Here is a 14,927-nt window from a genome sequence, read left to right on the forward strand (position 1 = left end):
GAGCGAGTTGTCTGTCCCTGTGTGCCCTGCAATTGGCTGGCAACCAGTTGAGGGTGTCCCCTGCCCACTGCCCGATGATTGCTGGGATGAGCTCCAGCATCCCCACGACCCTACTGAGGATAAGCGGTGCAGATAATGAGATGAAATGAGATAAGAAATCTATTAAGCAATTCTCATGTGAAACCTCCAACTGGACATGTGAATAGAGTAAACTGAAGACGACAAAATGCGGATGTGACGGAACTTCCTGTTCCGTGCTCCACCTGCCTAAGACAAGCAGCTGGTTGGATGAAACATGCACGTAAGATTGCCTTTATCTTCGAAGATCAATACCGCCGTTTAACACTCCCAATCTGCTGCAGTTGAACCGACCAATCCCGATGATGGATCTGGTGAAGGAGCGTAGGTCTGATTTGAATGAACGGCGGAGATCAACCGAGCTACGAGCCGCAAAGCCGTCTGCTCCTTTAATCTTCTCTGCTAGGCGGCGTTCCCGAAACTCCTTGCAGGTACACATCTGTATCATTTAATGCCACGCAGACATGCATATTTACGGGTACAATACCTGAGTTGGATAAATGCGTCCCTGCTGAAATACGGTTGCAGCCTCTCTGGGGAAATCAGAGACCCCATCAACATATAAAGTCGTGCTGGCTGTATTCATTAGAATCTGTCCTGTTTTGGGAATACCTTCGGATGATTTTTCCCTGCAGTTCTATCCTGGCACTGGTTCAATCACATGCATCATCCTCAGAGTGTTGACGCTGTAAGTAAACAGCTTAACTCGTATTGTGCCGTCTTGGGGGAAATACTTAGAAGGGGGAATTAACTAAAAAGTCAGTGGTCAGAACTCTATTCTCCGAATGGTTACCGGCTCATTGACTATGTACAACAATAGATATTCAGAACTTCATTCATAATTCAATGAAATCAAGTGTCAACATTGGACTATAGATCCAAGCTTTAGAAATGCCTAGCACCTTAAACCACTCAGCAAAATACTGGGAGTTTATTATTAAACATCGATATTTAAGCACTTAAAACCTGGGCAAATGTAACAAGAGCCAAAATATAGCAAAAATGTTCATTTGAATCTCTACATGTGAGTCAGACATTGAATAAGGGTCTAGTCTAGTGACAAATTAAAGTTTCCAGATTCAAGTGTGAATTCCATTGAGAGGAGAAGGTACTGGTAGTGATGGGATTGAGAATGGAGCCTAAACCCAGCACCTTAGACCACGCCTCCTGTAAAAGTATACTGTGGAGTCAAAATTGTAAAACATTTAGTGACACAACCAATGACGTATCAATAACACCCAAAGTGACCAAAGGTTGATTAAACCAGTGATTGATAAAAGGATAGTAAAGAAGGGAACGAATCAAACAAGTGGCAGTGGTGGGATTCGAACCCACGCCTCAAGAGAGACTGGAGCCTAAATCCAGCGCCTTAGACCACTCGGCCACACTACCTGACAGAAGTTGTTGTAGCAGCAATTTTTCTCGCACTGGTCAAAAGTTAAGCTAATTAACCAGTAACCAGATCCATATTATAGTGACATGTCAATTTAGAGACGAAACAGTCATGGAAATGCTTGTGGTGGGATTGAGACTGGAGCTTAAACCCAGCACCTTGAACCTCTCTTCCTGTAAGAGTATACTGTGGGGTCAAAATTGTAATAGGTGAAGTGACACACCCAATGACGTACCAGTAACACCCAAAGTGATCAAATGTTGGTTATCCAGTGTTTGATGAAATAATGGTCAAGAAGAGAACTAGTCAAGAAACTGGCAGTGGTGTGATTTGAACCCACGCCTCAAGAGAGACTGGAGCCTAAATCCAGCGCCTTAGACCACTCGCCCACACTACCTGACAGTAAAAGTTGTAGCACCAATTTTTCTAGCACTGTTCATTGTCAAAAGTTAAGCAACTTAACCGGTAACCAGATCCATATTATAGTGACATGTCAATTTAGAGACGAAACAGTCATGGAAATGCTATTGGTGGGATTGAGACTGGAGCCTAAACCCAGAACCTCAGACCACTCTTCCTGTAACATTATACCGTGGGGTCAAAATTGTAATACGTTAAGAGACACACCCAATGACGTACCAGTAATACCCAAAGTGACCAAATGTTGGTTAACCAGGGCTTGATGAAAGAGCAGTCAGAAAGGGGACTGGTGAAATAGCTGGCAGTGGTTGGATTTGAACCCAGGCCTCAAGAGAGACTGGAGCCTATATCCATCCCCTTAGACCACTCGGCCACACTACCTAAAGATACGCCGTGTAGCACCAATACCTCAATTTTACCCGCACTGGTCATTGTCAAAAGTTAAGCAACTTAACCTGTAACCAGATCCATATTATAGTGACATGTCCATTGAGAGAAGAAACAGTCATGGAATTGCTCGTGGTGGGATTGAGACTGGAGCCTAAACCCAGCACCTTAGACCACTCTTCCTGTAACAGTATACTGTGTGGTCCAAATTTTATTACGTTTAGTGACATACCCAATGACATATCACTAACACCCAAAGTGACCAAATGTTGGTTAACCAGTGCTTAATGAAACAATGGTCAAGAAGTGAACTAGTCAAGAAACTGGCAGTGGTGGGATTTGAACCCACACCTCAAGAGAGACTGGAGCCTTAATCCAGCACCTTAGACCACTCGGCCACACTACCTATCAACAGTTTTTGTAGCACCAATTTCTCGACGTAACCGGTAACCAGATCCATATTATAGTGACATGTCCATTGAGAGAAGAAACAGTCATGGAATTGCTAGTGGTGGGATTGAGACTGGAGCCTAAAACTAACACATGAGACCACTCTTCCTGTAACAGTATACTGTGGGGTCAAAATTGTAATACATTTAGTGACATACCCAATGACGTACCAGTAACACCCAAAGTGAGAAAAGGTTAGTTAACCAGAGCGGTCAAGAAGGGGACTATTCAAAAAGCTGGCAGTGGTGGGAATTGAACCCAAATCTCAAGAGAGACTGGAGCCTAAATCCAGCGCCTTAGACCACTCGGCCACACTATCTAACGACAGTTGCTGTAGCACCAATTTCTCGACCTAACCGCTAACCAGATCCATATTACAGTGACATGTCCATTGAGAGAAGAAACAGTCATGGAATTGCTAGTGGTGGGATTGAGACTGGAGCCTAAACCCAGCACCTTAGACCACTCTTCCTGTAACAGAATACTGTGGGGTCAAAATTGTCATACATTTAGTGACATACCCAATGACGTACCAGTAACACCCAAAGTGACCAAGTGTTGGTTATCCACTGCTTGATGAAACAATGGTAAAGAAAAGAACTATTCAAGGAACTGGCAGTGGTGGGATTTAAACCCACGCCTCAAGAGAGACTGGAGCCTAAATCCAGCGCCTTAGACCACTCGGCCACACTACCTAACGACAGTAGTTGTAGCACCAATTTCTCGACCTAACTAGTAACCAGATCCATATTACAGTGACATGTCCGTTTAGAGAAGAAACAGTCATGGAATTGTTAGTGGTGGGATTGAGACTGGAGCCTAAACCCAGCACCTTAGACCACTCTTCCTGTAACAGAATACTGTGGGGTCAAAATTGTTATACTTTTAGTGACATACCCAATGACATACCAGTAACACCCAAAGTGACCAAGTGTGTGTTATCCACTGCTTGATGAAACAATGGTCAAGAAAAGAACTAGTCAAGAAACTGGCAGTGGTGGGATTTGAACCCACGCCTCAAGAGAGACTGGAGCATAAATCCAGCGCCTTAGACCACTCGGCCACACTACCTAACGACAGTAGTTGTAGCACCAATTTCTCGACCTAACCAGTAACCAGATCCATATTACAGTGACATGTCCGTTTAGAGAAGAAACAGTCATGGAATTGTTAGTGGTGGGATTGAGACTGGAGCCTAAACCCAGCACCTTAGACCACTCTTCCTGTAACAGAATACTGTGGGGTCAAAATTGTTATACTTTTAGTGACATACCCAATGACATACCAGTAACACCCAAAGTGACCAAGTGTTGGTTATCCACTGCTTGATGAAACAATGGTCAAGAAAAGAACTAGTCAAGAAACTGGCAGTGGTGGGATTTGAACCCACACCTCAAGAGAGACTGGAGCCTAAATCCAGCGCCTTAGACCACTCGGCCACACTACCTAACGACAGTAGTCGTAGCACCAATTTCTCGACCTAACCGGTAACCAGATCCATATTACAGTGACATGTCCGTTTAGAGAAGAAACAGTCATGGAATTGTTAGTGGTGGGATTGAGACTGGAGCCTAAACCCAGCACCTTAGACCACTCTTCCTGTAACAGAATACTGTGGGGTCAAAATTGTTATACTTTTAGTGACATACCCAATGACATACCAGTAACACCCAAAGTGACCAAGTGTTGGTTATCCACTGCTTGATGAAACAATGGTCAAGAAAAGAACTAGTCAAGAAACTGGCAGTGGTGGGATTTGAACCCACGCCTCAAGAGAGACTGGAGCCTAAATCCAGCGCCTTAGACCACTCGGCCACACTACCTAACGACAGTTGTTGTAGCACCAATTTCTCGACCTAACCGGTAACCAGATCCATATTACAGTGACATGTCCGTTTAGAGAAGAAACAGTCATGGAATTGTTAGTGGTGGGATTGAGACTGGAGCCTAAACCCAGCACCTTAGACCACTCTTCCTGTAACAGAATACTGTGGGGTCAAAATTGTTATACTTTTAGTGACATACCCAATGACATACCAGTAACACCCAAAGTGACCAAGTGTTGGTTATCCACTGCTTGATGAAACAATGGTCAAGAAAAGAACTAGTCAAGAATCTGGCAGTGGTGTGATTTGAACCCACGCCTCAAGAGAGACTGGAGCCTAAACCCAGCACCTTAGACCACTCTTCCTGTAACAGAATACTGTGGGGTCAAAATTGTTATACTTTTAGTGACATACCCAATGACATACCAGTAACACCCAAAGTGACCAAGTGTTGGTTATCCACTGCTTGATGAAACAATGGTCAAGAAAAGAACTAGTCAAGAAACTGGCAGTGGTGGGATTTGAACCCACGCCTCAAGAGAGACTGGAGCTTAAATCCAGCGCCTTAGACCACTCGGCCACACTACCTAACGACAGTTGTTGTAGCGCCAATTTCTCGACCTAACCGGTAACCAGATCCATATTACAGTGACATGTCCATTGAGAGAAGAAACAGTCATGGAATTGTTAGTGGTGGGATTGAAACTGGAGCCTAAAACCCAGCACCTTAGACCACTCTTCCTATAACAGAATACTGTGGGGTCAAAATTGTTATACTTTTAGTGACATACCCAATGACATACCAGTAACACCCAAAGTGACCAAGTGTTGGTTATCCACTGCTTGATGAAACAATGGTCAAGAAAAGAACTAGTCAAGAAACTGGCAGTGGTGGGATTTGAACCCACACCTCAAGAGAGACTGGAGCCTAAATCCAGCGCCTTAGACCACTCGGCCACACTACCTAACGACAGTAGTTGTAGCACCAATTTCTCGACCTAACCAGTAACCAGATCCATATTACAGTGACATGTCCGTTTAGAGAAGAAACAGTCATGGAATTGTTAGTGGTGGGATTGAGACTGGAGCCTAAACCCAGCACCTTAGACCACTCTTCCTGTAACAGAATACTGTGGGGTCAAAATTGTTATACTTTTAGTGACATACCCAATGACATACCAGTAACACCCAAAGTGACCAAGTGTTGGTTATCCACAGCTTGATGAAACAATGGTCAAGAAAAGAACTAGTCAAGAATCTGGCAGGGGTGGGACTTGAACCCACGCCTCAAGAGAGACTGGAGTCTAAATCCAGCGCCTTAGACCACTCGGCCACACTACCTAACGACAGTTGTTATAGCACCAATTTCTCGACCTAACCGGTAACCAGATCCATATTACAGTGACATGTCCATTGAGAGAAGAAACAGTCATGGAATTGCTAGTGGTGGGATTGAGACTGGAGCCTAAAACCAACACATGAGAGTGGTCCTGTAACAGTTTACTGTGGGGTCAAAATTGTAATACATTTAGTGACATAGCCAATGACGTACCAGTAACACCTAAAGTGAGAGAAGGTTAGTTAACCAGAGCTGTCAAGAAGGGGACTATTCAAACAACTGGCAGTGGTGGGATTTGAACCCACGCCTCAAGAGAGACTGGAGCCTAAATCCAGCACCTTAGACCACTCTTCCTGTAACAGAATACTGTGGGGTCAAAATTGTTATACTTTTAGTGACATACCCAATGACATACCAGTAACACCCAAAGTGACCAAGTGTTGGTTATCCACTGCTAGATGAAACAATGGTCAATAAAAGAACTAGTCAAGAAACTGGCAGTGGTGGGATTTAAACCCATGCCTCAAGAGAGACTGGAGCCTAAATCCAGCGCCTCAGACCACTCGGCCACACAAACTAATGACAGTTGATGTAGCACCAATTTCTCGACCTAACCGGTAACCAGATCCATATTACAGTGACATGTCCGTTTAGAGAAGAAACAGTCATGGAATTGTTAGCGGTGGGATTGAGACTGGAGCCTAAACCCAGCACCTTAGACCACTCTTCCTGTAACAGAATACTGTGGGGTCAAAATTGTTATACTTTTAGTGACATACCCAATGACATACCAGTAACACCCAAAGTGACCAAGTGTTGGTTATCCACTGCTTGATGAAACAATGGTCAAGAAAAGAACTAGTCAAGAAACTGGCAGTGGTGGGATTTGAACCCACGCCTCAAGAGAGACTGGAGCCTAAATCCAGCGCCTTAGACCACTCGGCCACACTACCTAAGGACAGTAGTTGTAGCACCAATTTCTCGACCTAACCAGTAACCAGATCCATATTACAGTGACATGTCCGTTTAGAGAAGAAACAGTCATGGATTTGTTAGTGGTGGGATTGAGACTGGAGCCTAAATCCAGCACCTTAGACCACTCTTCCTGTAACAGAATACTGTGGGGTCAAAATTGTTATACTTTTAGTGACATACCCAATGACATACCAGTAACACCCAAAGTGACCAAGTGTGTGTTATCCACTGCTTGATGAAACAATGGTCAAGAAAAGAACTAGTCAAGAAACTGGCAGTGGTGGGATTTGAACCCACGCCTCAAAGAGACTGGAGCCTAAATCCAGCGCCTTAGACCACTCGGCCACACTACCTAACGACAGTAGTTGTAGCACCAATTTCTCGACCTAACCGGTAACCAGATCCATATTACAGTGACATGTCCGTTTAGAGAAGAAACAGTCATGGAATTGTTAGTGGTGGGATTGAGACTGGAGCCTAAACCCAGCACCTTAGACCACTCTTCCTGTAACAGAATACTGTGGGGTCAAAATTGTTATACTTTTAGTGACATACCCAATGACATACCAGTAACACCCAAAGTGACCAAGTGTTGGTTATCCACTGCTTGATGAAACAATGGTCAAGAAAAGAACTAGTCAAGAAACTGGCAGTGGTGGGATTTGAACCCATGCCTCAAGAGAGACTGGAGCCTAAATCCAGCGCCTTAGACCACTCGGCCACACTACCTAACGACAGTTGTTGTAGCACCAATTTCTCGACCTAACCGGTAACCAGATCCATATTACAGTGACATGTCCGTTTAGAGAAGAAACAGTCATGGAATTGTTAGTGGTGGGATTGAGACTGGAGCCTAAACCCAGCACCTTAGACCACTCTTCCTGTAAGAGAATACTGTGGGGTCAAAATTGTTATACTTTTAGTGACATACCCAATGACATACCAGTAACACCCAAAGTGACCAAGTGTTGGTTATCCACTGCTTGATGAAACAATGGTCAAGAAAAGAACTAGTCAAGAAACTGGCAGTGGTGGGATTTGAACCCACGCCTCAAGAGAGACTGGAGCCTAAATCCAGCGCCTTAGACCACTCGGCCACACTACCTAACGACAGTAGTTGTAGCACCAATTTCTCGACCTAACCGGTAACCAGATCCATATTACAGTGACATGTCCGTTTAGAGAAGAAACAGTCATGGAATTGTTAGTGGTGGGATTGAGACTGGAGCCTAAACCCAGCACCTTAGACCACTCTTCCTATAACAGAATACTGTGGGGTCAAAATTGTTATACTTTTAGTGACATACCCAATGACATACCAGTAACACCCAAAGTGACCAAGTGTTGGTTATCCACTGCTTGATGAAACAATGGTCAAGAAAAGAACTAGTCAAGAAACTGGCAGTGGTGGGATTTGAACCCACGCCTCAAGAGAGACTGGAGCCTAAATCCAGCGCCTTAGACGACTCGGCCACACTACCTAACGACAGTAGTTGTAGCACCAATTTCTCGACCTAACCGGTAACCAGATCCATATTACAGTGACATGTCCGTTTAGAGAAGAAACAGTCATGGAATTGTTAGTGGTGGGATTGAGACTGGAGCCTAAACCCAGCACCTTAGACCACTCTTCCTGTAACAGAATACTGTGGGGTCAAAATTGTTATACTTTTAGTGACATACCCAATGACATACCAGTAACACCCAAAGTGACCAAGTGTTGGTTATCCACTGCTTGATGAAACAATGGTCAAGAAAAGAACTAGTCAAGAAACTGGCAGTGGTGGGATTTGAACCCACGCCTCAAGAGAGACTGGAGCCTAAATCCAGCGCCTTAGACCACTCGGCCACACTACCTAACGACAGTTGTTATAGCACCAATCTCTCGACCTAACCGGTAACCAGATCCATATTACAGTGACATGTCCATTGAGAGAAGAAACAGTCATGGAATTGTTAGTGGTGGGATTGAGACTGGAGCCTAAACCCAGCACCCTAGACCACTCTTCCTGTAACAGAATACTGTGGGGTCAAAATTGTTATACTTTTAGTGACATACCCAATGACATACCAGTAACACCCAAAGTGACCAAGTGTTGGTTATCCACTGCTTGATGAAACAATGGTCAAGAAAAGAACTAGTCAAGAAACTGGCAGTGGTGGGATTTGAACCCACGCCTCAAGAGAGACTGGAGCCTAAATCCAGCGCTTTAGACCACTCGGCCACACTACCTAACGACAGTTGATGTAGCACCAATTTCTCGACCTAACCGGTGACCAGATCCATATTACAGTGACATGTCCGTTTAGAGAAGAAACAGTCATGGAATTGTTAGTGGTGGGATTGAGACTGGAGCCTAAAACCAACACATGAGAGTGGTCCTGTAACAGTATACTGTGGGGTCAAAATTGTAATACATTTAGTGACATAGCCAATGACGTACCAGTAACACCCAAAGTGAGAGAAGGTTAGTTAACCAGAGCTGTCAAGAAGGCGACTATTCAAACAACTGGCAGTGGTGGGATTTGAACCCACGCCTCAAGAGAGACTGGAGCCTAAATCCAGCGCCTTAGACCGCTCGGCCACACTACCTGCTAAAAAGTGTTGTCGCACCAAGTTTTTTCGCACAGGTTAATGCCGAAAGTTAAGCGACTCAGCCAGTAACCAGATCATGTTTGCCGATACCATCTAAAATGATCAATGATTGAATCCAGCAATCAATGAAAGAAGGGTCTACTGATAAATGACATGAACTTCCAACACCTTGGACCAAACTAACTGCTGTTGCACCAGTTTTTGTGGGAATTCAGTGACTCCACCAAGACCCAAATGGAGTTTGCCGATACCTCCCTAAGTGACCAATGATTGGATCCAGCAATCAATGAAAGGATGGTCTACTGATAAATCACAATACTTTACAGATTACGTGTCCATTGAAAGAAAAAACTGTCATGAAAATTGGTAGTGGTAGGATTGAGACTGGAGCCTAAAGCCAGCACCATAGATCACTCTTCCTGTAGTAGTTTACTGTGGGGTCTAAATTGTAATATATTTAGTGACACACCCAACGGTGTACCAATAACAACCAGTGGCCAAAGGTTGGTTAAATCAGTGCTTGATGAAAGAACGATCTAGTCTAGTGTTAGAGTTAAATAAGTATGCAATCTGACTCTGTCAAGAAGAAAAACCAGACAATGAGCTTGCAGTGGTGGGATTTGAACCCATGCCTCAAAAGATACTGGTGCCTAAATCCAGGACCTTAGAACACTCTTACCAGATTTTGTGATTAATAGCCAGTCAGGAGATCATACCTGTCAACCTGTACGTTTTTTCCATACAAAGTACGCTTATTATGCATTTTAAGACAAGTACGACGTACAAGAAAATCTGAACGTAAAAATGCAAATTTTTCAATTATGGGTGCCACCGACTATCACAGAACGGCAAATTAATCAATTCAAACAAGTTCGCCGCGGTAGCCTCTATCTCGGTATGGATTTTTTGTCGCAAACGAAGCGAGTGGTTTGACGCTACTGTGCGCATGCATCTGCCGCCTAGGTATTTTCCATCATGCATCATTCCGTGGTAGTTATGTAATAAAAGGAAGTCCGTCTCTTTTTAGAGAACCGGCTTTTTCGGCTCAACTCATTAAAGAGAGTCGGCTCTCAAACGGCTCACTTGCTTTGATGCATTATATTACGAATTATTATCTTGTATAAAGAAGAAAAAAAGAAGTATAAAAGGAGAAAATGAAAAAAAGACAGGTTTGTGGTTATCCCTTTAATCAGTATATTACCAACAATAATTTAATGCAGAAAATGAATTAATAATTTGAATAAGAAAATTCTACTTAATTATATTTGCATTGTTTTTCCTTCTGCAGTTAACGTCCAAGCTACTTAATTTTTAAACTTTTTTTAATAATAAACCTCATTCATGTCGAGCAACTCAGTATCTCACAACAAAAAAAGTCCGTCTCTTTTCAGAGAATATCTGTACGGAAAAACGCAAATTTGTCAATTATGGGTACCATCCGGTATACACCGACTATCACGAAACGGCAAATCAATCAAGTCAAACAAGTTCGAGTTGTGTAGTGAAAGGAAGTCTGTTTCTTATTAGAGAACCGGCTTTTTCGGCTCAACTCATTAAAGAGAGCCGGCTCTCAAACGGCTCACTTGCTTTGATGCATTATATTACGAATGATTATGTTGTTTAAAGAAGTTAAGAAAAAAAAGGAGTATAAAAGGGGAAAATGAAAAAAAGACAGGTTTGTGGTTATCCCTTGAATCAGTTCATTACCAACAATAATTTAATGCAGAATATGAATTACTAATTTGAATAATAAAATGTATTATTCTACTTAATTATATTTGCATGATTTTTTTCCTTCTACAGTGAACGTCCAAGCGACTTCATTTTTGAACTTTTTTTATAATAAACCTCATTCATGTCGAGCAACTCAGTATCTCACAACAAAATGTTCATTAACCATATATATCACAGGTGTCAAACAGGCAGCCCGCGGGCCAAATCAGGCCCGCTAAGGGATTGAATCTGGCCCGCGAGACAACACTCAGAGAAGCGCAAGAGAAAAACAAGCTGCTGGTTGAAATATGTCAACTTGATGTTGCCAAAGCCTCTCACAAAGACACTGTACTTGTGTTTCTTTCTCTCTCTCTCTCTCTCTCTCTCTCTCTCTCTCTCTCTCTCTCTCTCTCTCTCTCTCTCTCTCTCTCTCTCTCTCTCTCTCTTTTCCACCCCTTTTCTCCCCCTCTGTCTCTGTCTCTTTCACTCTCTGTGTCTCTCTTTTTCTCTTCCTTTGTTGCTCTTTCTCTTTTTCTCTCTGTGTCTTTTAACCTCTTCATACCCTTCGCACTTTCTTTTATCCTTTCTCTCCTTCTGTCCTTCTGTTACTCTTTGGATTTCTTTCTTCCTCTCCCTTTTTTTCCCCCTCTCTCACGACTCTTTATCTTTTGTTTCTCACGCTCTCTCCCTCTCTCTCTTTCTCTTTCTTTGTCCTCCCCTTTCTCCTTTCCCCTCCCTCTTTCTCTTATTTCTTTATCTCTCTTTTTCTTTCTCTTTATTTTACTAGTCCGGCCCCGACAGAATGTTTGTTCTATCAGGTTCCCCCCCCCCCAGTTCAAATGAGTTTGACACTCCTGATATATATGATATAACGAAACACATATACAATATAACATGTTAAACTACATAAATAAACACGTTTGAAAAAAAAAATATGCTGTAAGATTATTTTGTATTTTGTAAGGGAAAATACGACATTTTGTAAATAATAATAATTTCCTTTGTATTGTCATTCTTTGTAACAATGTACACAGAACGAAATGTCGATACACCTGACCCGTTGTAGCGAGTCGATGCAGCCGCAGCCAACAGAGGGCGCCGCCATTATACCAATTAGGTATGTCTCGCCCGAGGCGCGAACCAGCGACCTCCCAGTCTCAAAGCGGGCACACTACCATCTAGGCTACTGAGCTGGTAAGACATGGAGCCCTGGAGGTTGACAAGTATGGGAGATACAATAAAATTGGATTCAGAGGGGGGGTCCTACCTCTTCAAACAGCTCCAGGCTGTAGGTGTTATCATCATCCGCAAAGAAGACCACTCCCGGTTCCCGGCGCGTCCGGTGTTGCCTAAGCCAGTTTAGCGCCAAATTTCTCTGCTCAGTTGCACGGGGCATCCCCACGCGCTTGAACCTTCGTGGCGTGAAGACGTTCAAGTGCGTAAAAGGAACACCGCACCGTGCCAAAAAGCGGCTGACCAGATCCGTGCGCACCGTGGAATCCTCCACCACGATCCAATGAAACCGAGGAACCTGGCGAAAAACGTGGGCCAGGCGGGTCAGCTCGGCTTTCTGCACCGGTCGCGTGTAAGTGGGAGTTATGGCGTGGATAACCGGCAGGGACGAGAGGTTCTGGTTCTGGTTCTTGGTACAAACCAGCCCCGCGGTTCTGGCCGCGCGCTGTGCGCTCTTGCGCGCAAAACTGATCGGAGTGGAGATGGTTCTTTTACTGTCTATATCGATCATGATGATGACGATGAGAACCCAGGGAAGAAGGATGAAGAATCGGCTGAAGAGCGCGGATTTCATGGCGAAGTTACCAAGATGGGACTCTTCTGCTCACTTCATTCCAAATTGCGACCCTCTCTCGCTCACTACGCCTTTGATTTTTCACTCCTCAAAGATCATGTTGAAGGATCACCACCATCCACTCTTCTCCACCATCCGGGTCTCCCTGTTTCCACGAAGTCCCTCTCCCTTAAAATTCCCTCTCTGCAGTCCGTTCCACTTTCCGCCGAATCCCGCAGTTCAGGAATCCTTCTTCGCCTCCAGCAGGAGCTAAAAGAAAACCAGAACAGCGCTCCTGTCAGGGGGAGGGAGTCTGCACAACTCGCTACTGCCGCTGCAGAGAAGCATCACTTGCATAGAACGCGAAGATAAGAAGGGAGGCTGTTTGGGGAGGAGCAGGTGCAGTGGCTGAGGGGGGAGGGAGAGCGCGAGAGGGAGAAGAGCATAGAGGGAAAGAGAGAGGCAGAGAGAGAGAGAGAGGGGTGGTTGAGAGACATCAGGACAGAGAGAGAGACAGAAGAAACTCTTTCACTGTCCTAGAGCGCTAGAGAGAAAATGGAAGGGTGGGAGCGAGAGGAGACAATGAGGGAAAGCGTGGGGAAGAGAGAGAAAAGGCGGTGGGAGGAGTGAGAGAGAGAGAGAGAGAGAGAGAGAGAGAGAGAGAGAGAGAGAGAGAGAGAGAGAGAGAGAGAGAGAGAGAGAGAAAGAGAGAGGAAAAGCTTTTTCACTGTTCTCTTTTGGAAATATAAAAAACAGCTAGAGAGAAAGCGGGAAGGTAAGATGGAGAGAACACAATGAGAGGAAAAACAGGTGGAGAAAGATGGAGAAAAAGAAAGAGAAAGACAGTGACAAAAAGAGTGAGAAATATAGTGAGAGAGAAAGGAAAAGGGGGTGAGGGAGGGGGGAGGTAAAAAGAGAGGAGAGTGAGAGAAAGTCTAATGGAGAAGGTGAAAGAAAGAGGGAGAGAAAGAAAGGAGATGACAGTGAGAGAAAAAGAGACAGAGTGAGAGAAAGAAATATAACAAAGTGGAAAAAAGAGGGCAAGACAAAGAGAGAGAGAAAGAGAGAGAGACAGACAGACAGAGACAGAAGAAACTCTTTCACTGTGCTCTTTTGAACGAATAAAGGAGCGCTACAGAGAAAATGGGAGGATGAGATCGAGAGAAGACAATAGGGGAAAGCCTGGGAAAGAGAGAGAAAAGAGAGTTGAAGGAGAGAGAGAGAGAGAGAGGGAAAAACTCTTTCACTGTTCTCTTTTGTAAGTATAAAAAACGCTAGAGAGAAAGCGGGAAGGTGAGATGGAGAGAACACAATGAGAGAAAGCATGGGAAAGAGAGAGAAAAGACAGGTGGAGAAACATGGAAAGAAGGAAAGAGAAAAGATAGTGACGAAAAGAGTGAGAAATAGAGTGAGAGAGAGAGGAAAAGGGAGAGGGGGTAAAAAGTGAAGAGAGTGAGAGAAAGTCTAAAAAAGAAAGAGAAAGAGGGAAGGAGAGAAAGGAGATGACAGTGAGAGAGAGAGTGAGAGTGAGACAGGGTGAGAGAGAGAAAGATAACAAAGTGGAAGAGAGAGAGACAGAGACAGAAAAAACTCTTTCACTGTTCTCTTTTGAACGAATAAAAGAACGCTTGAGAGAAGATGGGAGGGTGGGAGCGAGAGAAGACAAAGAGGGAAAGAGATAAAAGACAGTGGGAGGAGAGAGAGAGAGAGAGAGAGAGGGAAAGAGAGAAAGAGAAAAAAGAGAGGGATAGAGAGAGAGAGAGAGAGAGAGAGAAAGAGAGAGAGAGAGAGAGAGGGAAAGAGAACGAGAGAAAGAAAGAAATGAAATGATCTGCATTTATATAGCGCTTTTCAAGTCAATGACTTCCCAAAGCGCTTTACAATGTGCCCCACATTTCCCAGAGAGAGAGCGAGAGAGAGAGGGAAAGAGAGAAAGAGAAAAAAGAGAGGGCTAGATAGAAAGA

General features: G+C 44.0%; 1 protein-coding gene and 18 non-coding genes across 19 annotated transcripts in view; all 19 read right to left on the reverse strand.

Moving 5' to 3' along the window:
- b3gat2 (beta-1,3-glucuronyltransferase 2 (glucuronosyltransferase S)) overlaps positions 1–14,927 on the reverse strand; it is an 88,882-nt gene that overhangs the window by 65,048 nt on the left and 8,907 nt on the right. The window contains exon 2 of the mRNA XM_088351382.1: positions 12,445–13,233. Within this exon, the coding sequence (XP_088207508.1) occupies positions 12,445–12,984 (540 nt within the window). The 5' untranslated portion in view covers positions 12,985–13,233. The remainder of the gene's footprint in view (positions 1–12,444; positions 13,234–14,927) is intronic.
- On the reverse strand, positions 1,389–1,470 carry trnal-uag (transfer RNA leucine (anticodon UAG)). Its single transcript has one exon. It is a non-coding gene; the product is annotated as a tRNA-Leu (tRNA).
- On the reverse strand, positions 1,787–1,868 carry trnal-uag (transfer RNA leucine (anticodon UAG)). Its single transcript has one exon. It is a non-coding gene; the product is annotated as a tRNA-Leu (tRNA).
- Positions 2,603–2,684, reverse strand: trnal-aag (transfer RNA leucine (anticodon AAG)). Its single transcript has one exon. It is a non-coding gene; the product is annotated as a tRNA-Leu (tRNA).
- trnal-uag (transfer RNA leucine (anticodon UAG)) lies at positions 3,342–3,423 on the reverse strand. Its single transcript has one exon. It is a non-coding gene; the product is annotated as a tRNA-Leu (tRNA).
- trnai-uau (transfer RNA isoleucine (anticodon UAU)) lies at positions 3,718–3,799 on the reverse strand. Its single transcript has one exon. It is a non-coding gene; the product is annotated as a tRNA-Ile (tRNA).
- Positions 4,094–4,175, reverse strand: trnal-uag (transfer RNA leucine (anticodon UAG)). Its single transcript has one exon. It is a non-coding gene; the product is annotated as a tRNA-Leu (tRNA).
- Positions 4,470–4,551, reverse strand: trnal-uag (transfer RNA leucine (anticodon UAG)). The gene has a single exon. It is a non-coding gene; the product is annotated as a tRNA-Leu (tRNA).
- Positions 5,061–5,142, reverse strand: trnal-uaa (transfer RNA leucine (anticodon UAA)). The gene has a single exon. It is a non-coding gene; the product is annotated as a tRNA-Leu (tRNA).
- trnal-uag (transfer RNA leucine (anticodon UAG)) lies at positions 5,438–5,519 on the reverse strand. The gene has a single exon. It is a non-coding gene; the product is annotated as a tRNA-Leu (tRNA).
- On the reverse strand, positions 5,814–5,895 carry trnal-uag (transfer RNA leucine (anticodon UAG)). Its single transcript has one exon. It is a non-coding gene; the product is annotated as a tRNA-Leu (tRNA).
- trnal-uag (transfer RNA leucine (anticodon UAG)) lies at positions 6,765–6,846 on the reverse strand. Its single transcript has one exon. It is a non-coding gene; the product is annotated as a tRNA-Leu (tRNA).
- On the reverse strand, positions 7,141–7,221 carry trnal-uag (transfer RNA leucine (anticodon UAG)). The gene has a single exon. It is a non-coding gene; the product is annotated as a tRNA-Leu (tRNA).
- On the reverse strand, positions 7,516–7,597 carry trnal-uag (transfer RNA leucine (anticodon UAG)). Its single transcript has one exon. It is a non-coding gene; the product is annotated as a tRNA-Leu (tRNA).
- trnal-uag (transfer RNA leucine (anticodon UAG)) lies at positions 7,892–7,973 on the reverse strand. Its single transcript has one exon. It is a non-coding gene; the product is annotated as a tRNA-Leu (tRNA).
- Positions 8,268–8,349, reverse strand: trnal-uag (transfer RNA leucine (anticodon UAG)). Its single transcript has one exon. It is a non-coding gene; the product is annotated as a tRNA-Leu (tRNA).
- On the reverse strand, positions 8,644–8,725 carry trnal-uag (transfer RNA leucine (anticodon UAG)). Its single transcript has one exon. It is a non-coding gene; the product is annotated as a tRNA-Leu (tRNA).
- Positions 9,020–9,101, reverse strand: trnal-uag (transfer RNA leucine (anticodon UAG)). The gene has a single exon. It is a non-coding gene; the product is annotated as a tRNA-Leu (tRNA).
- trnal-uag (transfer RNA leucine (anticodon UAG)) lies at positions 9,380–9,461 on the reverse strand. Its single transcript has one exon. It is a non-coding gene; the product is annotated as a tRNA-Leu (tRNA).

This window comes from Urocampus carinirostris, chromosome 13 (genome assembly GCF_059441175.1).
Source record: "Urocampus carinirostris isolate Australia breed hairy pipefish chromosome 13, RoL_Ucar_1.0, whole genome shotgun sequence".
NCBI classification, from domain to species: domain Eukaryota; kingdom Metazoa; phylum Chordata; class Actinopteri; order Syngnathiformes; family Syngnathidae; genus Urocampus; species Urocampus carinirostris.